Raw genomic sequence first — 23,706 nt, forward strand, 5'->3', positions numbered from 1 at the left:
AAAGCTTATAGAAACATAGAAGATGGGAGCAGGAGTAGATCATTTGACCCTTCGAGCCTGCTCCGCCATTCAACGAGATCATGGCTGATCTTAAAGTTCAGTACCCGTCCCCGCCTTCTCTCCGTAACCTTTAATACCCTTATACTGAAGAAATATATCTAATTCCCTCTTAAATATATTTAATTAACCTGCCTCTACTGCCCTCTGTGGCAATGAATTCCACAGATTCACCACCCTCTGGGTAAAGAAATTCCTCCTCATCTCGCTACTAAATGGTTTGCCTATTATCCTCAAACCATGGCCCTGGGTTCTGGATTTTCCCATCATTGGAAACATCCCATCTGCATCCATTCTGTCCAGTCCTGCCAGAATTTTATATGTCTATGAGATCCCCTCTCAATCTTCTAAACTCCAGGGAGTACAATCCCAATTGGCGCAATCTTTCCTCATAAGTCATTCCTGCCATTCCAGGTATCAGCCTGGTGAATCGCCTCTGCACTCCCTCCATTGCAAGAACATCCTTCCTTAGATAAGGTGACCAAAACTGCATACAATACTCCAGGTGGGGTCTCACCAAGGCCCTGTACAGCTGCAGTAAGGTATCCTTGTTCCTATACTCAAACCCTCTTGATATGAAGGCCAACATACCATTTGCCTTTTTAACCGCCTGCTGTACCTGCATGCTCGCCTTCAGAGACTGATTTACAAGTACCCCTAGGTCTCTCTGCACTTCCCCATCTCTTAATCTATTGCCATTCAAATAGTAATCTGCCCTCCGGTTTGTATTACCAAAGTGAATAACCTCACATTTATCCACATTGTAGTGTATTTGCCATGTATCTGCCCAGTCCCTCATTTACTCTGTGTATTTCCCCCCCCACCCCCCCATCATAATTTTAAATACCTCAATCAAAGCTCCCCTCATTCTTCTATCCTCCAGGGACTAAAGTCTTAGCCTTTGTCTGTAACTCAGTTCATGAAGTCCAGGCAACATTTTAGTAAATCTTCTCTGCACTCTTTCTATCTTATTGATACCTTTCCTGTAGTTAGGTGACCAAAATTGCACACAATACTTCAAATTTGGCCTCACCAATTTCTAATACAACTTTTAACATAACATCCAAATTCTTGTACACAATACTTTGATTTATGAAGGCCAATATGTCAAAATTTCTCTTTACAACCCTACCCATCTGTGATGGTACTTTCAGGGAATTATGTAGATGTAGTTCCAGATCCCTCTTTTATACCACAAACCTAAGTGCCCTATCATTTATTGTGCACGTCCTTTCTTGGTTTGTCCTTCCAAAATGCAACACCTCACACTTGTCTGCATTAGATTCATCTGCCATTTTACAGTCCATTTTTCCAGCTGGTCCAGATCCCTCTGCAAGCTTGAAAACCTTTTTCTCTGTCTACAACGCTTCCAATCTTAGTGTCATCTGCAAACTTGCTGATCCAATTTACCACATGATCATTCATAGATGACAAACAACAATGGTCCCAGCACTGATCGCTGAGGAATGCCACTAGTCACAGGGCTCCAGTGTGAGAAACAGTCATCCACCACTACTCTCTGGCTTCTCTGTCCAGCTACTGTTGAATGCAGTTCACTATTTTACCATGATGACTTTGCATCAGGACTGACCTAACTAATCTCCCATGTGGGACCTTCTCAAAGACCTTAAAAAGTCAACATCCACAGCCAGTGCTTCGTTAATTTTCCTGGTAACCTCCTCAAAAACTCTACAAGATTGGTTAAACATGACCTACCACACATAGCCATGTTGATTATCCTTAATTATTTGGCTATCCAAATAATTGTATATTCGATCTCTGAGAACACCTTCCAATAATTTGCCTACGACTGACATCAGACTCACTGGCCTATAATTTCCAGGGTTACTTTGGGAGCCTTTTAAACAACTGAGCAATGTGAACTATCCTCCAATTCTCTGGCACCACACCCATGGCTAAAACATTTTAAATATTTCTGCCATAGTCCCTGCAATTTTTATACTAGCCTCCCTCAATGTCCATGGGAATATCTTGTTCAACCCTGGGGATTTATCCACCCTTATTTGCTTTAAGATAGCAAGCACTTACTCCTCTTTTTATAGGTTTCACAACCTCACTACTTGTTTTCCTTATTTCCCATGACTCTGTGCCCTTTTCCTGAGTGAATACTGATTTTTTTTGGGGGGGGGGGAGAAGGAGAAGGGAGAACTATTTAAGACCTCTCCCATCTCTTTTGGCTCCATACATAACTGATCCCCCTGATCTTCAAGGGGACCAATTTTATCCTTTGCTCTTAATATATCTGTATTTTCCTTCACATTGTTTGCCAAAGCAACCTTGTCTTTTAGCCTTCATGATTTCTTTCTTGAGGTTTTTCTTGCATTTTTATACTCCTCAAGTACCTGATTTGCTCCATGTTGCCTATACCTGATATACCCTCTCTGTTCTTCTGAACCAGATCCCAATATCTCTCAAAAACCAAGGTTCCCTATGCTGTTAACCTTGCCTTTGATCCTGACAGGAACATGCAAACTCTTACTCTCAAAATTTCACCTTTGAAACCCCTCCACTTAACTTCGCATATCGTTGCCTGAAAACAATTGATCCAAATTCACACATTCTAGATACTCTTCATTTCCTCAAAATTGGCCTTTCTCTAATTTAGAATCTCACTCTAAGGCCCTGACCTATCCTTCTCCATAAGTAACTTGAAACTAATGGCATTATGATCACTGGACCCAAAATGTTCCCCCACACATGCTTTTATCACCTGTCTTGTCTCGTTCCCTAATAGGAAATCCAGTATTGCACTCTCTCTTGTTGGTACCTCTATATATTGATTTAGAAAAATCAACTCTCATCTCTTTTGCAGTACGAGAGTCCCAGTCACTATGTGGAAGGTTAAAATCTCCTATTATCACAACCTTTTATTTCCTGCATCTCTCTTCTATCTCTTTTCAGATTTGCTCTTCCATTTCTTGCTAACTATTTTGTGGTCTACAATACAACCCAGTGAGTGTGGTCATAATTTTTCCTTTCCTCAGCCACAACCATTAGCTTCAGTAGATGAGCCCTTTGGTCTGTCCTGTCTGACAAGCAATGCCACTCCCCACCCCCATTCTTTCGTGCCTGGAACATTGAGCTGCCAGTCCTGCCCCTCCTGCAGCCAAGTTTCACGAATGACCACAGTGTCAATTCAGTAGCAAACCTTTGTCCGAACAGGTGCCATTTTCCCTGGAAGAGAGCCCAATGATCCAGAAACCTGAAGCTCTCCATTCTGTACCATATCTTTAGCCACACATGAAGCTGCACTATCCCTCTACTTCTAACCTCACTAGCACATGGCACGCGTATCATTCCTGAGATCATTACCCTGGAGGTCCTGTCCTTCAACCTAGCTCCTAACTTCCTGAACTCTCCATGCAGGACCTCTTCACCATTCCTTCCCATGCCATTGGGCCCTTCATGGACCATGTCATCTGGCTGCTTACCCTCCCTCCTGAGAATGCTGTGAACTTGATCTGGGATATCTCAGACCCTCGTATCAGGGAGGCAACATACCCATCCAGGATACTCTATCTCTTCCACAGAATTTCTTCTCTGTCCCCCTAACTATGGAATGCACTATCACTACAGCTCACTTGTTCTACACCCTTACCTTAGTCACAGGACCACACTCTGTGCCAGTGACCTGATTTCCATGGCTTGTCCCTGGAAGATCATTTATAAAATCACAAAGAGCAGTGTCCCAGACAGATCCCTGTGGAACTCCACTAGTCACTAACCTACAGGGAGAATACTTTCTGTTCACTACTACTCTGCTTTCCACATGCAGGCCAATTTTTAGTCCACACAGCCCAAGGTTTCATGGATCTCACGCCTCATGAATTTCTGAAAGTATCTTTAATGGGGGACCTTTCAAATACCTTACCACCTTCATCAATTTCTTTTGTTATCTTCTCAAAAAATTCATTTAGGCTCGTGAGGCATGACCTTCCATTCACACTATCCTTGAATAGACTGTACTTCTCCAATTGCTCATAAAACCTATCTTTAAGAATCTCTCCAGTACTTTATATACCATTTGATGTATGACTTACGGGTCTATAATTCTCTTTATTGCCAAACAACATAGTTTTTGTAGAGGAGAACAGTACAGGGATGCTCTGCACTGACTGACTTCTCCCTCTGTTCATCCACACTTAAATAACCGACCATTGACCCTGTACTCAACCCTCTGGTTTGTCCTTCCAAAATGCATCACTTTTCTGCCCAACTCTGCATCCTGTCTATAAGCTCTATGGAGAGATTTTATGAACGAGGTTGGTGTAGCCCAACATTTAAGAAGCATCAAGAGAAATGCTTGAATCGCTGTGGCATATTACAGTACGAACCAAGTGCTTGTAAATTAAATTAGTAAGGATGGGTTACTTGATGATTGGCGTTGATGTGGTGAGCTGAAAGGCAATAATTTTTGCTCTCTAATACGATGAGAACCTTAAAGGTGGCAAGCCAAGTCAAAAGGCACAATGTCAAAAATAGATTAGCATGGTAGTTGGTCTAAAACACTAACTTGGCCACCGTTTGTGTGCTGCATTCAATTCTAGTCACTATTTTTCAAATAGTTTGTATTTGAAGATTGTACAAGAGATGTTTAAGAAGATATTATTTGTACTGTAATATGTTATAGCAATGAAGAAATTGGTTTTGTTAAGAGATTTGATGGAACAGAGGAAGCTGACGGAATACTTACCCAAAGTATGTAAAAATTATGAAGGCCCTGGGGAAGGAAGGATTCATTTCTCTTGGCTGAAAGGTCATAACTCAAGGGGCATAGATTTAAATTTATTGATAGTAGGATTAGAGCAGAAATCATGAAAATTAGTTTAACAATGCATGTGTGGAATATCCTCATTACATTTAAACATTACTTAGATCTACAAATGAATCTCAGTTGGCAAGGACAGAATGGCTTTATTATGGATTGCCATTTTTGTACAATTCAAGAAAATTTGGGTTAAAATATTAGAATGAATTTGCAAACTGTCTGGTTTATTAGATTTTTTTTCTGTAGTATTGCATTTTTTCTGTCCGTCTACTGCTATTCAGTAAAGACCATAAATATATGGAGGGACACAATCAGAAGTAGGTTAGATTTTGGATTTCATTCTGAGAACTAAGTTTAAATTTAATCCAAAATGTTTTAATTGTTGTGGGGATTTTCCCAATAATTTAAAGCATTGTACAGGGTTGAGATTAGAGATATATATTCTTGGTGGAAATTTAGAGTTTTTAATAAACTTTCAGAGCACCTCTTTCCTGTGTCATACAGTATCTGTGTGGCTGCAGCAAGGAAGAGTTTTGGAATATCTGGTGATCATATCACCCATTCTACATGCTGAGGGAGTTCACCACCATCGTCCTGGTCACTGTGTACTGTCTGCCCCAGGCTAATGTCAGGCTGGCACTGGAGGGACTGAGCACTGTGATAAACAGCCATGAGACAGCATATCCTGATGCCTCCCCGATCATTGTAGGGGACTTCAATCAGGCCAACCTGAAGTCTTTGACAAACCACCACCCACACATCACATGTGAGACCTGAGGAACCAACACACTTGACCACTGCTACACCACCATGAAAAATGCATGCCGAGTAATTCCATGACTGCACTTCAAGTCCAATCACCTGGCTGTACTTCTACTCCTGGCATACAAGGAGAGACTGAGGACCACAGCACCAGTAGTGAAGACAACAAAGTATAGATGAGAGAGGCGGAGGAGCTTCTGCAGGACTGCATTGAATCGGTGGACTGGAACATATTCAAGAACTCATCCATGGTCTTGAATGAATATTCAACAGGTGTCACAGACTTCATCAAGACCTGTGTGGATGACTGTGTGTCCATGCGCACATACCCGGGTGTTCCCCAACCAGAAGCTCTGGATGAATCCGAGAATTTGCAACCTGCTGAGGGTGAGAACAAGAACGTTAAAGGCCAGGGATCGGGATCTTTACAAGAAGTCCAGGTACGATCTGCGGAAGGCCATCACTGAAGCAAAGTGGCAAATTCAGAGGAAGCTAGAGACAGATACATGCCAGCTATGGCAAGGAGTGCAGGCCATTACAGCCTACAAAGTGAGGGCGACTACTAGAGATGGCTGTGATGCTTCATTACCCGAAGAGTGAACACCTTCTCTGCCTGTGTTGAGAAGAACAACCAAACAGTGCCTACTAGAATCCTTGTAAAGGTTGAGGACCCTGTGATACCGGACTCTGAGGAAGACAGCAGAAAATTAATCAAGAAGGTGACCCCTCTCAAGGCATCAGGTCCTGACAGTGTACCTGGCAGGGTACTGAAAATCTGCGCCACCCAACTAGCTGGACTGTTCACGGACATTTTCAACCTTTCATTGTTTCAGTCAGACATTCCCACCTGCTTCAAAAGGGCATCAATTATCTTTGTACCCAAGAAAAGTAGTGTGAACTGCCTCAGTGATTACCCCCATAGCACTAACTTCTACTGTGATGAAATGCTTTGAGAGGCTGGTTATAGCCAGAATTAACACGTACCTAAGCAAAGATCTTGACCCACTACAATTTGCCTGTCATCAAAATCGCTCCACAGCAGTGAATATTGCTGGCTCTCCACTCAGCTCTGGATCACCTCAAACAGCAATTCATACACACGGCTGCTCTCCATTGTAGAGCTCGTCGAAAGAACCAAAGACTTGTTGATCCAAACCAAGGCTTTTATTAGCAAAAGACCGGAGCGCTTCACAGGTGGCCGACCAATCCGGAATGATCCGACCTGGCTAGGGACACAACCCTTTGAGGCCCAGACAATAGGTGTGGCTTAGCTCTCAGCCAATCGCTGTAAGCACAGTCTAGATACAGTAACTATATACACTATGTACTTTGGTGATAGATCTGTACTATCACATCCATCAACTACAGCTCAGCCTGCAATACTGTTATTCCCTCAGTGCTGGTCAAGAAGCTACAAACTCTAGGACTCTGTACCACCCCCCGCAACTGGATCCTTGACTTTCTCATCAGAAGACCATAGTCAGTACGAATTGGAAACACCATCTCCTCCTCACTGATCAACACAGGAGCACCCCAAGGATGTGTGCTTAGCTCACTGCTCTACTCATTATGCACCTATGACTGTGTGGTTGGGCACAAATCTAATGCCATTAACAAGTTTGTCGATGTTACGATAGTTGTTGGCAGAATCACAAACGGCAATAAGGGAGATAGATCAGCTTGTTGAATGGTGTAACGACAACACCTTGCACTCACATCAGCAAAACCGAGGAGATGATTGTAGACTTCAGAAGGAACATGATCCAGTCCTCATGGAGGGTTCAGTAGTGGAGAGGGTCCAGACCTTTAAATTCCTAGGAGTCAACATCTCTAAGAATCTGTCCTGGAGTCTCCATGTTGATGCAATCACAAAGAAGGCTCACCAGTGGCTATACTTTAATGCTTCTGAAGAGGTTCAGTATGTCACTGAAAACTCATGGAAACTTCTACAGGTGTACTGTGGAGATCTTTCTGGCTGGTTGCATCATTTCCTGGTATGGAGGCACCAACTCTCAGGACAAGAATAAACTCCAGAGGGCTGTTAACTCGGCCTGTGACATTGCAGGCACCAGACTTCACTCCATTAAGGACATCCACATGAGGTGGTGTCTTTGAAAAGCAGCCTCCATCCTCAAATACTCCTACCACCCAGGCCTTGCCCTCTTTGCTCTCCTACCATTGGTGGAAAAAAGTACAGGAGCCTAAAGATGAGCATTCAATGCCACAAGGTCATTTTTTTCCCCATTGCCATCAGATTCCTGAATAATCAATGAACCAAAGACATTATTTTCGTGGTCTACTTTTAAAAAAAAATTATAGTAATGTCGTAAGATGCTTGTAATATGAATGCTTGCACCATGATGCTGTTGCAAAACACCAAATTTCATGACTTGTTCATGACAATAAAGTTCTGATTCATATGTATTGACAACTACTTCATCATTGGTATCATCAATCTGTAAACTTGATTATCTAGTCAGTAATTATTGATTTCTCATGGATATTCAGGCCATTTAAAATATATTTTTGTTCATGCATTCTCTAGTTTTTGGTTTGTATTAGTTTGCTGGTTAATAGTGTCATCTGTTTTTTATTATTTGATCTGAATGCTGCAGACCAGATGCAGAGCATTCACTGATTCTTTAACTCTAGTGTGCTATTGTGTTCAAATCTGAAAGATTTTCTAGAATAATCATCCTTTATCTTGAGAGAAATAGACTAGTCATTGCTCTTGTGCAACCTAAAATGATTTCTGGTTGCAGGGAACTTGCTTTAATGTTATTCTGTGAAGGTTTAAAGTAAAGAACACTCAAAGCATTTTATTCTCTCTCTTTTGATTTAATGATATTAATGGAGTTTTTTTTTAGACAAACTCTCAATGAACAATATAATTACAATTTGGAGAATATTTGGTATTCCATTGCAGCCAATATATTTGGAGTTAAATATCATTCTTTTTAATTATAATGAAAGTCACTATTGGTATATAATGAAAGGCAGATATTAGAATGATTGTTTAGAAATTGTTTCATTTAAACATTTAATCAGTTTTGTATTTACAAATTTCAAAATAGGATGGCATGTTTAGTATAGTGGTTAGCTCAACACTGTTACAGCCCCAGCGACCCATGTTCAAATCTGGCCCTGTCTGTAAAAAATTTGTACGTTCTCCCTGAGTCTGAGTGGGTTTTCTCCTGGCTGCTTGGTTTTCTCCCACATTCCAAAGACTTGTTGGGTTAGTAGGTTAATTGGTCACATTGGTGTATCTGGGCAGCATGAGGTCATGCTGTATTTCTGGGGAAAAAAAACATTTAAAAATGAATGTAAATACTCTATATTTTTAAAATAGAGAGAAATTGAAACAAACTCTGGAGAGCTGCAGATACACTTACCAGGAATTCCTTCTATCTCCAACATTGGTAAGTAGAAATCGGTGAAATTGGTGAGACTTGATACTTTTGTTCTTGCATGTGATTCTTTTTTTTTATTGTCCATTGTGCCTTTTGACTTGCCATCTTTAAGCTTCTCAAAGAATCATCCATGAAAATTACTTCTATATCATATTGTAATCTTGATTAAGAAATATGAATTTTCCATGTTAAATTTGCAATTTTACTGATGTGCCTCATGCTCTGGAAATGCATATTGAAAATTCTATGAATAATAATATAAAAGCTAGGAAAATTTCTCCATTGAGGCATTGGCAAGTCCATCTAAACTCTTGCATGATTGATTATCACACATTGTATAAATCTAAAATGAGCCTCCTTTTAATAAATTTAACTCTAAGTTGGATTAACTTTAGATGGTCAAATGCTCAAAAAGGCCAAAATTTCTGTCAATATCTTTCAAACATATTTGCCACTCTTCCATGAAGTTTGAATAATATGACTGTGTATACATTCCTGCTATCTTGATACATTGGTGACATCACTGGTGTGGACCCAGGGAGAGTGGGGAGCAGAGATGCAGCACTCCTCTGCAGGTTCAACTTCCCGGTCTGAAGCTAAAGACACCATACTGGCTTTAAATGGTGTGTTAAATGAGCCAGTTATAATTTTATTTAAAATTCTGCAACCATAGATTCTGTGCCTATGATTGCAGCATCTATACTGGTAGTGGCCTCTAGGGATTTCAGACTTTAGGGGAGTAGCAGACTGGTTCAGGCACCAGAAATGGGAAGAAACATTTCCAGTTGAGAAGGACAAACAGGAGACAACCCTACAGGATGATGACCTTGGCAGAAGACCAGCAAGGGGCTCAGCAGCTGAAGGACCTGCACAGGCTGTGGGCAACTTGCGGTCAAAGGACCCACACGGAGATAACATTTCAATTTCATAACCTTTCGCGAATCCCAGCATTTTGTGTTTTTATTTCAAATTTCCCTATTTTTTTTTCTTACTCCAGGTTGTTTAAAAATGTATTTGATATTTGGTCAGAAATTGTTGGTGAGATTGCACTGGAAATACTGCATTAAGTTTTGTTCTCCTTCCTTTGCAAAAGATGTATTTATATTGGAATGATTCAAAAAGCAGGAACTCTAAAGTAATAATTTCTGGATTACTACTTGAATCATCTGTTAGCAAGATTAGGAATTTAAAACAAAAAAGGCCAGAGGAACTGGTGGAGAAGGCAGGATTAAGGTTATTGAATCATTGGGATCTCATCTGGGTTAGAGGTGACCTGTACAAGAGGGAAAAGTTGCTGAATTGGAGGAGGACCAATATTCTGTCTGACAATTTTTTTTGTGTTATTTCGGAAAGATTAACAGGATTGGCAGTGGATTGGGACACAGAATAGAGTTGGGGCAGATGAGAAATTAGCAGCTGATACAGTGCTCAAAAGAAAACCAGTGTTGTAAACAGGGTAGTCAGGAGTAAAGGCCAAGGGAGATGAAAGACTCGAGGTTTAAGCTGCATTTCATTCAATGTAAGAGACCTTATGGGCAAGGCTGATGTATTCAGAACATTGACATGGGAGACAGGGATATCATAGCCAGAACAGAAAAATCGCTGAGAGGAGGGCAAGACTGGCAGCTCTGTGCTCCAGGATACAGGTACAATAGAGAAGCAGGTAAAAGAGGAGGATGGGGGAGGGGTGTCTTTTTGATAAAGGGAAGACATGAGTGTTTAGACAGGATAATCTTGGGAGATCTTCTAGTTATCTTTTATACTGTATATGCTTGTGCAATCATTGAATTTTTTGATTAATTTTTGGGTCATATTGGGGGCAGGGTGAGTACTACTTTTGACTGCAGTAAGTACCTGTGTCGTTCAAGGGTTTGGGGTGTCGGGTGCTCTGATTGGTGGGCGGATGGAGCGAGGACCCGTGTTTGTTTCATCGGGACCTATGGTGGGTGGGTGGTTGAGGGCTCTAGTAAGTGGCCATTCTCCCCAAGTCTGGGTGGATGGGCAGTTGTGGTGTCGGAAAACTTGGATGAATGGGCGATTTGGGTGTTGGGAGCTTGGATGGGTGGGTGGTTAGGGCGTCGGAAGCTCTAGTGGGCGTGCAGCTGAGAAAAGATTCTGCGGTCCGGGTGTTGGGAGCTTGGATGTGCAGGTGTCTGGGCCAAAAAAAAGGGGGTGGGGGGTTGACTTTTACACATGTCAAATGAAAACGCGCGATGTTTGGGCAAAAAAGTGGTCGAATATTGCATTGTATTAATGATTACACTACTGTATATAGTGTACATATAACTTAGTAACAAGATTAGTATGATAATTTTGATGGGACTGCATTTGAGATACCTATTTTAGATGTGGCAGGCTTGCTGGGATGAATAGCCTATTTCTGCTCCTAGGTCTGGCCACCTTATATGAAAGATGTAAATATCTGAGGATGACATGCATGCTGCCTTCAGGAGAGTGAATCCGAGGAAACTATCTGGCCTAGACGGAGTACCTGGCTGAGTATTAAAAATCTGTGTTGACCAACTTGCCAATATATTCACGGATATCTTCAACATCTCCCTCTGTTTCAATCTCACCTGTTTCAATCAGGTGTCAAAAATCGTCCTGGTGCCTAAGAAGAGCGTAGTGAACTATTGTAATGATGGTCAACAGTGATGAAGTGTTTTGAAAGACTGGTAATGAAGCATATCAGCTCCTGTCTGATGGGCAGCATGGATATGTTCTAGTTCACCTATGGTGGATGCCATCTCTCTGGCTCTACACAAAGCTCTGGTACATCTGGACAGTAAAGATGAATTCATCAGGATGCTCTTTATCAACTACAATTTGACATTTAACACCACCAACCCTTCAAAACAGATCTGCAAACTCCAAGTCCTGGGACTCAACGCTCCACTGTGGAATTGGATAATGGATTTCCTCACTTCCAGACCACAATCAGTAGGCGTTTACAAACTAGGGCTGCTCGGGACACATGCATCCTACCCGTGTAGTGGGCCCCTGCAGTCCCTTACACACTGGATCCTAAATTGACCAGTTGAATGGCAACCAGGCAATTTAAGGGTGCTGTTGCCCCTTTGGTGATGGAGTGAATGACGTATCATGCACTCACTATATTGCCGGAAGCCCCGCAGGGAGTCCTGTGTTGACCTCCAAAAGGTAAGTGACTGGGGTCACTGTTGGGGCTGGGGCAAATGCAGAGTCTTAACGCTGTCAGGGCTGGATGAGAAACTTGGAGTTGGAGCAAGGGGAGAGCGCTGTTGGCATCAGGGGGAACGTTGTCAGGCTGGTGGGTAACAGAGTGGGCCGACGGGGAGTGGAGTTGGAGCAGGAGCAATGGCCATTCTTCTTATCCATCATCCCACTGCTCTGGTGTTCCAGCAGCATGGGGGAATTATGGGTAAGGAAGATTGCAATTGAATATCAGCGCTGATGTCATTTTCCACCTGGGCAGCCATCGATCACTTACAAATTGACCACAGTGCAAATTGCCAGGATAAACTAGTGTTACAATCCAATTTGTAAAGCTCTAGTGAGGATTGGTACGAAAATCTCCACAATCTCCATCAGTACCAGAGCATCACAGGGCTGCGTTCTTAGCCCGCTGACTTTACACCTATGACCATGTGGCTCTGTACAACAATAACACCATCTACAAATTTGCCGATGGTAGCAGGTTGTATAAAGGAAGGGGATTAATCCGCATACAGGAGGGAGAGTGAAAACTTGGCTGAATGCTGCACCAATTGCACTCAACTAAGGAGCTGATTGTTGACTTCAGGAAGGAAAAGCCAGAGGTATACAATTTAATGATCATTGTGGGATCAGAGGTGGAGGGTGTGCAAATTTAAATTATTTGGCGTCACTATCTTGGAGGATCTTTCCTGGACTTAATACACATCATGAAGAAAGCACATCAGCACCTCTACTTCTTCAGGAAACCAGAAGCCCTGGCAAATTTCTACAGGTGCAAAGTGCACTGATCGGCTGCATCACGGTCTGATGTGAGGACACCAATACTCCTGAGTGTAAAGTCCTCCAAATGGTAGTGAAAACAGCCCAGGATATCACAGGCAAAACCCTCCCCACTATTGAGAACATCTACAGGGAATGCTGCCATTGGAGAGCAGCAGTAGCAGCAATAATCAAGGATCCGCACCACCCAGCACACAGTCTGTTCTCACTGCTGCCATCAGGAAAGAGGTATAGGTGTCACAAGACTCACACCACCAGGTTCAGGAACAGCTGCTACCCCTCCATCACCAGACTCATTAACATCAAACTGAATCAGGGTCTCATTTAAGGACTCTTGTGCACTTTCTAATTTTTATTCTCTCTATATTGCAGTTTTTCTTTACATTCGTTATCTGTTTACAGTTCTTTATTTATTTACATCTATACGCTGTACAGTTTTTTTTGCACTACCAATAAGTGGTAATTCTGCCTCGCCTGCATTAAAACAAAATCTGTGTGTGTGATGTCATGTATGTACTCTGATAAAGAAATCTGAAATGTGGGAGCTATGGAGATGGTGCATAGGAGATTTATCAGGATGTTGCCTGGATTGGAAAATGAGTCTAATGAGGCAAGATTAGCAGAGCTGGGACCTTTCTCTTTGGAACATAGAAAGATGGGAGGAGACTTAATAGAGGTCTGCAAGATTGTGAGAGGCATAGATAGGGAGGACAGCTGGTACCTTTTCCATAGAGAAGAAATAACAAACACCAGAGGACATCTGTACAAAGTGAAGGGTGGAAAATTTTCAAATTTAAATTTAGATTAAAGTGGACTCTGTTTGCTAATTATATGCATTTAAGTTTGATTTAAATATATGTTTAAGCGTGATATTTTAGTATTGAAAATTTTTTTTTGTTGTTAGAATTTTTTTTAGGTCAAGTTTTATCTCTTTTTTTGTAAGTGGGTATTTTTTTTCCATATATAATATTGTTAATGTTATTAACTCTTCACTCTTTATTTGGGGGGGAGGGTTGGACTAATTTTAAGTTAGACTATTAATGTGTTACAATTAACGGGGGGGGGGTTATTTTGTGTAGTTTTCTGATGTAATATTGTAATCATACTATTTTAATTTTTTTTATTTTTTTTTAAATGTAATTCTCTATTGTATTCATGTTATAAAATTTTAAATAAAGTCTTAAAAAAAATTTAAATTTAGACAGTAAATTTAGCACAGCAACAGGCCTTTTCAGCCCATGCCCTGGTGCCCAGTTACACCCAATTAACATACATCCCTGGTACATTTTGAATGGTAGGAGGAAATCTGAGCCCCCAGGGAAAATCCTGGGAGTACAAACTCCTTACAGACAGTGTGGGATCCGAACCCTGGTCTCTATTGCTGGTGCAGTAAAGGCGTTGTGCTAACCGCTACACCAACCTTGCCGCCCATCATGGCTAAGACTTTTACACAAGAGAGTTATGGATGCCTTGATTACCTTGCTGGGGATGGTGGTGGAGGCTGAAACATTATGGACATTTAAGAGACTTGGGTGCATGGATGGAAGGAAAACTAGAGGGTTACATTTTAGTCTTTTTAGGAATATATGGGTCAGCAAATGACCTGTATTGTGCTGTAATGTCTTGCGGTCTAACCATCAATAGGAAATTAGAAGAGCAGATGTGTGGGGAAATTTTGTTACTGAGGACTGCGCAGGTCAATTGACGGAAGTCTTTATGGACATCTTCAACACATTACTGCAACAGTCCATTGATCCCATGGATTTCAAGATGGCCTCAATCATGATGGGGTAAAATTTAATTGCCTTAAAAAGAGCTTCTTCAATCCATATGTTGAGGGCCCAACCAGTCGGGATTAACACTGGACCTTCTGTTGTGGAACAAGAGAGGGCAAGTGATTGAAGTGACCATGAAAGAGTACTTTGGGACCATTGACCATAACTCCTTTTATTTAGTTAAGCAGACAGATGCAACAGACCCACAAGTTAAAGAACTAAATTGGGGCAAGGCTAATTTGGAGCAATTTGGCAGGAACTTGCAGAAGTTGATTGGGAGAGGCAGTTTGCAGGTAAGGGGACAACTGGAAAGCTGGACTTTTTAAAGGTGAACTTTTTACTCACTGCATGTTTCTGATGAAGTGAAAGGCAAGACTGGGTAGTTTTAAAACATCCTGGTTGACAAGGGCTATTGAGGCTTTAGTCAGGAAAAAGAAGGCATACCTCCGATTTAAACAGTCTGGACCAAACAAATCCCTTGATGAAATAGAGAAGTATGCTTAAGAAGAAAATCAGAAGGGCAAAAAGAAGACTTGAGATGGAGCTAGTAGGAAGGATGAATGAAAATCCCATATTAAGAATATCCCTGTAGAAATTAATGGAGAGTTCTTAGAAGTGGAATATACAATTATATGGATAGACAGGGACTGATTAGGAGTAGGCAACATGGTATTGCGTATGGTAGATCATGCTTAACAAATCTTTTGAACTCATAACAGTTACCTCCTTGAAAAATTCAGAGGACCCCAAAACGCAGCAGCAATAGATATTTACCAAGACAAATGGGATGGTGTGCCAAGGAGTGGTAAATCAAATGTGAAGTACTGTACTTTGGTCAGTGAAACCAGGGCAGGACTTTCACAGTGAACGGTAGGGCTCTCGAGAATTGCAGAACAGAGAAACTTGGGGTACAGGTGCACAATTACTTAAAAGTGGCCACTCAGGTGGACAAGGTGGTGAAGAAGCCATTTGACATATTTGGTTTCATTGGATGTGATATGGAGTAGAAAAGTTGGCAGTTCTTGATTCAACTGTGCAAGGCATTGATGAAACTATACTTGCATAATAGTTGATGCTATGTAAAAGTTGGCCCTGGCTGCCTGCCCATTCCAAGCTCCTGACTCCCTGATCTCCAAATCCCAACCATGCCCCGGCCACCTGCCTGCTCATCTGAGCTCTCAGTGCCCTGAACAACAAAGGTACTTGACGCAGTTAAAAGTGGAATGAGTGTAATAGTCAACCGCTTAAATTTTACCCTAAAAATTGACTATTACATGTGTATATACAGCATTTATACATTTGATTATTGAAACTAATACAAATGAATTTAAAAACTACATTCATGAATAAATATGTACATAGATTTATTAATATTAAAGTAGAACATGGAAGTCTGCAGACACCCAGGTTGAAGTAAAAATACAATACTGGACAAACTCGGCAGGATATGTATTTTTATCTTTGCTTATATCAAGGAAACTGTTTGATCTACTGAGTTTCTACAGCGTTGTGTTTTAACTTTTTATTTTTTATTTGTGTGGCTCGGTAAGACAATAACCCCATCTACAAAATTGCTGAAATTACCACGGTAGTGGGTTGTATAAACAAAGGGGATGAGTCATTTTACAGGATGGAGATTGAAAACTTGGGGCTGAATGGTGTACCAACAACAACCTTGCACTCATCATCACCAAAACTAAGGGGTTGTTTATTGACTTCAGGAAAGGAAAGCCAGAGGTGTACAATCCAGAGATCATTGGGGGATCAGAGGTGGAAAGGGTGAGCAAATTTAAGTTCTTGGGAGTCACTATCTTAGAGGATCTTTCCTGGACCCAAGACACTAATGGCATCATGAAAGCACGACAGTGCCTTTACTTCCTCAGGAGTTTGGTATGACATCAGAAACCTTGGCAAATTTCTACAGATGTGTGGTGGAAAGTGTGACTGGCTGCATCACGGTCTGGTATGGGGACATCAATACCCCTGAGCTTAAAGCCTTCCTAAAGGTAGTGGACACACACCATGAAATCACAGGCAAGACCCTCCCCACTATCAAGAACCACTACAGGGAATGCTGCCGTTGGAGAGCAGCAGTAATCATCAAAGACCTTCACCACCTGGCACATGCTCTGTTCTCGCTGCTGCCATCAGGAAAGAGGTATAGGTGCTATAAGACTCGCACCACCAGGTTCAGGAACAGTTACTACGCCTCCACCATCAAACTCCTCAACGACAAACTCAGACTCATTTAAGGACTCTTTTTGTTTCTTTTTGTTCTCTCTGTACTTCACAATCAATTTGTTTACATTCATTATATGTTTATAATTCTTTGTTTATATGTTTTACGCTGTGCACAGTTTTTTGCACTGCCAATTGGTGGTATTTCTGCCGCGTCTTCAGGAAAAAGGAATCTGTTGTATGTGATGTCATGTGCTGTATGTACTCCAACAATAAACCTGAAAATCTGATTTATATCAAATGTTTGTAACAAAATGAGCATATAAAAATTTTTATGTAATATTTTTTCAGGCCTTGTTATTCTCAAACATCTAAAGTTTATCGTATATGGATCTTGCGTTTAAGTAAATTTGGCCACTCCTACCATAAGACATAGAAGTAGAAATGGGCTATTCAGCCCATTGAGTCTGCTCTACTATTTTCCCACTCAGCCCTGCTGCCCAGCCTTCTCTCCATAACCTTTGATCCCTTGACTGGTGAGCTATATTCATTAGAGTTTGGAACAATTTGATGACATCTTATTGAATGATGTTAGATTCTGAGGGGTATTGAGAGAGTTGATGATTTTTATGGGCAAACAAAATGGAGAGGAATTTATTTTCTTGGGTTATGAATCTTTGAAATCCTTCATCCCATTGAGCTGTGGAGGTAGAATCAATGACCACATTTGAAACAGACTTTGAAAGGTACTTAAGTGACAACAAAAAAAAATCAAGCAATGTGGACAGAAAAGTTGAAAGCATTTTTTTGGCCAAGTTTTGATCACACATGATCTTCATGAATGTTGATCAGGACCAAGGATAATTGACATACATTTGCTCTTGTTTTCTCCTGATAAACCATTGTTGTAATTTTGATAAGATTTGATGTTTATTTGCTACTCTTGATTTTATTACCTCCAATTTATCATCTATTCTGAAGTGTAAAGATACCAACTATTGCTTTTTAAAATCAAAATGACACTAATGTGGTGACTTTTTTTGCAATGCCCAGATGGTACGCGAAACTAAGATTTTAAGTGCATCTTGCTGTATGCAATAATAAACTCTAATTCTATCTCAAATATGTGTGCATTAGTTGGGCATACCAAACTCAAGACTGCGATACTTTCTCCTCGCCAAGCTCAAGCCTGATGCTTTTTGCTTCCAGACTTTCAATCAGGTAGGCTTTAATTTTGTTCTCAGGGCATATAGTAAAGCTGATTGGTTTATCTTGAGTATCTGATCATAGAACAGTGCAATCTCTCCATACCATTCATCAGAATTAAAGTCTGGTTCAACTCTGAATTAGAAAGTCAAACATCGGATTAGGGGGTATTTGTGATTTGACATAATATATGCTGGCACTTCTCAGATTTTGTTCCATTAATCTGCTATTCTAAGGGGAAGTAAAATGTTTCCAGGTTTAATTGTAACTTGACTCCATCACCAATTTTACAAAACTTTGTTGCATCTCTAATCCTTTGCAAATAAAATGAAGAATATTTAATACATTTGAATGTGGTGGAATAATTTGTTAAATCAATAATAGCATTAGTGTTTATTATAGTGAACAAACTTTTGAATAATTTGGATAACATCAGCAGTTATTCCTCACATTAAGGCGCAGAAACACAGTTAACATAGCAGTTAGTGCAATGTTACCTGGGTTCGAATTTGGAGCTGTCTGCTTTAAATAAATAAATAAATAAATAGTAAGATTGATAGATAAATTGAAATTACATATTCTCCTCGTGTATGGGTTTCCTCTGAGTGCTCTGGTTTCTTCCCATGTTCCAAAGACTTGGTGTGATTGTAGGTTGATTGGTCATATGGGAATATTTGGGTGGTGTGGGCTCATGGGCTGGAAGGGCTTATTGCTATACTGAATATCTAAATTAAATGAAATAAATAAATAAATAGATAGATGTAAAATAGACCTTTACCTTGCACATCTTCCTTTGGTTATTTCAGATATATATTGCAGTTCTATCTTCCCAGGGTTTCTATTTGATCACTTACTTTTTCTGTTACCACCTTTCACTTTGCATTATAACCTCTAGTTATTAAATTTCTTTATTATCATAATAAATATCTTCCACTTCATTCTTTTATTTCTGTGCATCTTAAAATTTGTTTTCTCTCTTTTCTCAGTTCTGATTGAAGAGAGCTGATACCGTCCCTATATCAGTATTGCCTGGCTTCCTGACTCCTTTCAACATTTCCTGTTCTTATTTGGCCATTTATTGACCATATTGAACAATAGAATATTTAAAGCACAGAAAGCAGGCCTTTTAACTCTTCTAGGCTGTGCCGAACAAGTATTCTGCCTAGTCCCACTGACCAGCACCCTGTCCTCCTTATCTCTCCCATACATGTTCTGTCAAAATTTTTCTTTAATGATTAAAATTTAGTCTGCATTCACCACTTCAGCTGGCAGCTCATTCTACACACCCACCACTCTGTGTGTGAAGAAATTCACTTTAATGTTTCTTCTATCCTTTTCCCCATTCACCCTTAATCCATGTCATCTGTTTTGTATCTCACCTAACCTCAGTGGAAAAAATCTACTTGGATTTACTCTAGCTATACCCCTCATAATTTTGTATACTTTGATAAAACTCTCTTCCTCCTTCTGTGCTCCAGGGAATAAAGTCCTATCCTGTTTAATCTTCCCCTGTAACTCTGTTCTTGGAGTCCCTGTAACATTCTATTAAATCTTCTCTGCACTCTTTCAGTTTTTCAGATATCTTTCCTGTGACTAAAAGTACACACAATACTTCATATTTGGTCTCACCACAACTTTACAAGTCACTCATTTGAGTGCTACTTGTACCCTGTAAACCTGTACTACCTATCATATGGTTGGGTGGTCAGCGACTAAACTGGCTCCCCCACCAGGCTTGCAGAGGGTGCTAGGATGAAAAACAAGACCTGTCAAAGGGCTGACAAACCCTCTCGTAGGGTCAATGGCCATCTAGCAAACATGCTGTGAAGCGCGGAAAGGGCATCCCTTGCATTGAAACTTGGTCTGGCCATTCACTGCAACAAAACTTCTACTGGCCGTCTTAGACCTCACCGTGCCACTAGATCCAGGGAGGGATGTGTAAAGGGTGGGTCTGAACCTGTGCAACTCCTACTTCCCTAAAACCCATTCACGCACATGAGGAGTGGTCTATCCTCCTTTCAAACCCCACAAACTGACTGAAACTAACCATCATCATCCTATGAGATGGATAGCCAGAAGAAGATTCAACTTTACCAGAACATCCAACTCCTATAATAAATACTTTGATTTATGAGGGCAATCTTTTTTCTTGATCAATAATTTTAGCATTGTGCTGTGAATAATTCATTGACATGTATGTTTTTCATTTTCATAACATTTTTATTCTGCTAACCATCATGGCCCTGCTAACATTTTTATATGTAAATTCCAGGTTCTAGATCAATTCCCAGACATGGAGAGTAAGAAAACTACAAAGGCTTCCAGGTTTAATCAGCTGTTCCCCACTGATGATAAGAAAGAGGAATGGAACAAATCCGCTTGTTGCACCAGTGAAATCAAAAGAGAAAGAGATGAGGCTGTACTTTACAAATTAGAAACCTTAAGACATCTGAAACAGAAAGAAAGCCAGGACAATAATTCATCAGTACAAATGATCCAAGATTTCTTGGAGGAGGATTTACAAGATCCAAGCCCATATTTCATTTCGCCTAAGTCTTTACTGCGATATGCTTTGATACTGGACATAGTTGAACAGACCTGTAGAAGATCAGTGTGTTTCACTAAAGGGTAGGTAAAATTAATTATAGCAAAAAACTGTAAAATGCTTTCAAATGAACATTTTTCATATTTTGAGGACCAACATATTGATTTTATTCAGCCCTAATAAAATACTTCTGATGGTTTTAGCTTAACATTGTTATATCATCAGCTGTAATCTTTTCGATTGGGCATGCATTTTGAAGTATTTTTCTCAAATTGGAACTGTTACGAGCTCAGAGGACCCCAGCAGCAATAGATATTCACCGAGACAAATGGTTATTTAAACAAAAGTTGCTTTTAAGTATCTTTAAACATGAAAACAGTATCACACTTTAACTTATCACTATTGACTTAGCCCCCTCCTAATTCTAAGCGCATGTGTGTGTAAGTTCAGAAAAGTTCTTTGATTCACAGTCCAATCTCACTTCTCATTCTTCCACATTCACTGGTTGCAGGCAATTCTTATACTGTGCACAGAATTGAACATTTATAAAGTTCACCAGGCTTTGGTGCTTGAAAGGTAAATAGTTACCGCTCATGAAGGCTCTTGTTGGTTTCTAGAGAGAGATTCGTTGTACACTGACACTACAACTGATTCTTTTTTAATCAGCCACTTCAGTGTCTTGCTGACAAAACTTGCTCCCTCAGGGTTCTCCAGGTGATAACCTCTTTCTTTCAGGTCACCACAGAGTTCCTTCTTGTTTCTCTTATTCCAAGTGAAACGTTAGACAGCCAGTCCTCTCTTCTTGCATGAACCACAAGGGCTTTGACCAGGCTGAACTAAGCACTCACAACCCATCTTCCAAATGGGGTTTTCCACAAGCTTGCCAGCTTGCCCTGTTCTAGTCCCAGTTGCTGCTGCTGACTGTCAAACTGTAGAACTGATTTCTTGCACGCGCTCTCTCTCTCTCTCTCTCTCTCTCTCTCTCTCTCTCTCTCTCTCTCTCTCTCTCTCTCTCTCTCTCTCTCTCTCTCTGCCTTTTTGTTAACAGCGATCTATTAGTGAAGTCTCTTGGGCACTCTCCACAGCTTCTGTAAAGGTTCTGGGGCTGATATGTCTAGCATTAACAGAGCTCCAGTATTTTAAATAAGGTCTGTTTTAAAGTGTTTGTATGTGACCTACACTAATAATCCCTGCCCAAATTTATCCCAGTTTATATTCTGTTACAGCTGGCAAAGAATTGGTGGGAAATGCTCTGTCAAATGGAAATATGGTTCAAGCATAATTTTAGCTTCAGGGTCTGGATGGGAAAGCTGGAATGCTTTCCTTAGCGCAAAGTAAGTTGAGAGGAAATTTGATAGATTTTTAAAGGATAATTAAACGTACACAAGGTGAATTAAACAAAGCTGTTCTTGGCTCTAGGCTTCATTATACAAGTGCCTATCACCCACAATCCAACGTGATGGTTGAATGATTCCCTCATCACCTTAAATCAGCTTTAATGGCCTATTGGGACGGTTCCAACTGGGCAGGTGAATTACCATGGGTGTTGCTCGGCATTAGGACAATCTAAAGGAGGATATCCACACTTTGTCTGCAAAGCTTATATATGGCATTCCTTAGGTGATCTTAGGGGAATTTGTTCCACATGGATCCAGTAAAGATGAAGATCCCAAAGAGCTGCTGAGTAGGGATACCGAAGGCAAATTATCCCCATCATCACATGGCAAACCTGTTTCTTTTGTACCACACGAACTGAAGGACTGTGAATACTTTTTTGTACATGGAGGAACACATGGACAGCCCTTGCAGGCGCCATATGAGGGACCATACAGAGCAATGAGACAAAAGAGGTCATCCTGTATCTTGGACATTGTCGGGCAGCCTCTTTCATTCACAATTGACAGGCTCAAATGTGCCCATGTTGACAAGACTGCCCCTATTCAACAGCCAGGAGTCCAACACAGGGGTGGACCTCCCAAAAAACTACCAGGTGATAGTGCTGGTTCTGGGATTGGGTGGTGGTGGAGTCCCTGTAGTGACACTATAGGTAGACTACAACTCCCAGAAGTCTAGCGAACTGACACGGAACGTCATGGTGTGGCATGCATGTTTCTATTTTTTAAAAGAATACACGCGTGACTCAAGTAAAGGAGTTCTGATTTACGTGCAACTGTGTGAGTCGTTATTTTGTGTTCATCAGCCACCACTGCATTTTCAGTGGCTACATCAGAATGAGAGTCTTAACTTTGTCATAGCCGAAAGTTAGTTAGGGCAATGTCTTAAAAAAAAATCTCTCCGCACCAAAAATCCTTCTATTAGCCATGGAATCACATGTTTGAATTTTTAATTTGTGCATTGTGGAGGGTAATGTGACTTCTTAGGCTGGAACCTGGTCGGAATATGGATTGCAGAGGGTCATGTGACCTCTCTGTCTGTAACATCGTCGGAAGTCACCTCACCTGCCAATCAAAGATTATCTGCCTACCTGTGAGGTTGATTGGTCCTTGCAGCTGGTGTGATTGGTTATCTAGGTCGTAATCAATGGTTGGATCTGCCCATGGATGAGGCAGATGTGCAGTTGGTCCTCACAGATCATGTGGACAGGGATCTGCATTGGGGGGGGAAGTGGAGTTTCTCTGGTCTCTCTCTGTTTTTCTGCTGCATGGAGACCATCACTGAATTCCAGGTTGCAGTCACAAAGCAGCTTCAGAGGGCTAAATGCAATGGGCCCAACCCAGATCCTGAGTTGTGGAGAATGCTATAGACCAACATTATTTGATACACTTGTTAGTAGTAATTAATTTACTATTTATTAGTATGCTGTGTTTGCTGGAGCCAGAGAGATACTGTGTTTAACCCTTGATCAGGAGTTAAGAATTTTTACCAGCAATTTATTTGCAGCAGATGTGTAGTTATTTGTGTTTTATTTGGGGTTAGTCTGTGTAAATGTGTGCCCTTTTGTGAATTTTCCCCATGCGTAAATAAATACCACTGTAAACATGTCAAATC

At 40.8% G+C, this 23,706-nt stretch overlaps 1 protein-coding gene across 8 annotated transcripts in view; it reads left to right on the forward strand.

Moving 5' to 3' along the window:
* trdmt1 (tRNA aspartic acid methyltransferase 1) overlaps nt 1-23,706 on the forward strand; it is a 98,576-nt gene that overhangs the window by 38,474 nt on the left and 36,396 nt on the right. For 6 of the 8 annotated variants that reach the window (XM_069914254.1, XM_069914255.1, XM_069914260.1 and 3 more), the window contains 4 exons: nt 8,958-9,027; nt 18,084-18,167; nt 20,425-20,780; nt 21,924-22,031. In XM_069914254.1, coding sequence (XP_069770355.1) covers nt 8,958-9,027; nt 18,084-18,167; nt 20,425-20,780; nt 21,924-22,031 — 618 coding nt within the window. The remainder of the gene's footprint in view (nt 1-8,957; nt 9,028-18,083; nt 18,168-20,424; nt 20,781-21,923; nt 22,032-23,706) is intronic. The other 2 variants (XM_069914256.1, XM_069914261.1) reach the window with 1 other exon arrangement.

The sequence above is a fragment of the Narcine bancroftii genome, chromosome 1 (assembly GCF_036971445.1).
Source record: "Narcine bancroftii isolate sNarBan1 chromosome 1, sNarBan1.hap1, whole genome shotgun sequence".
NCBI lineage: Eukaryota > Metazoa > Chordata > Chondrichthyes > Torpediniformes > Narcinidae > Narcine > Narcine bancroftii.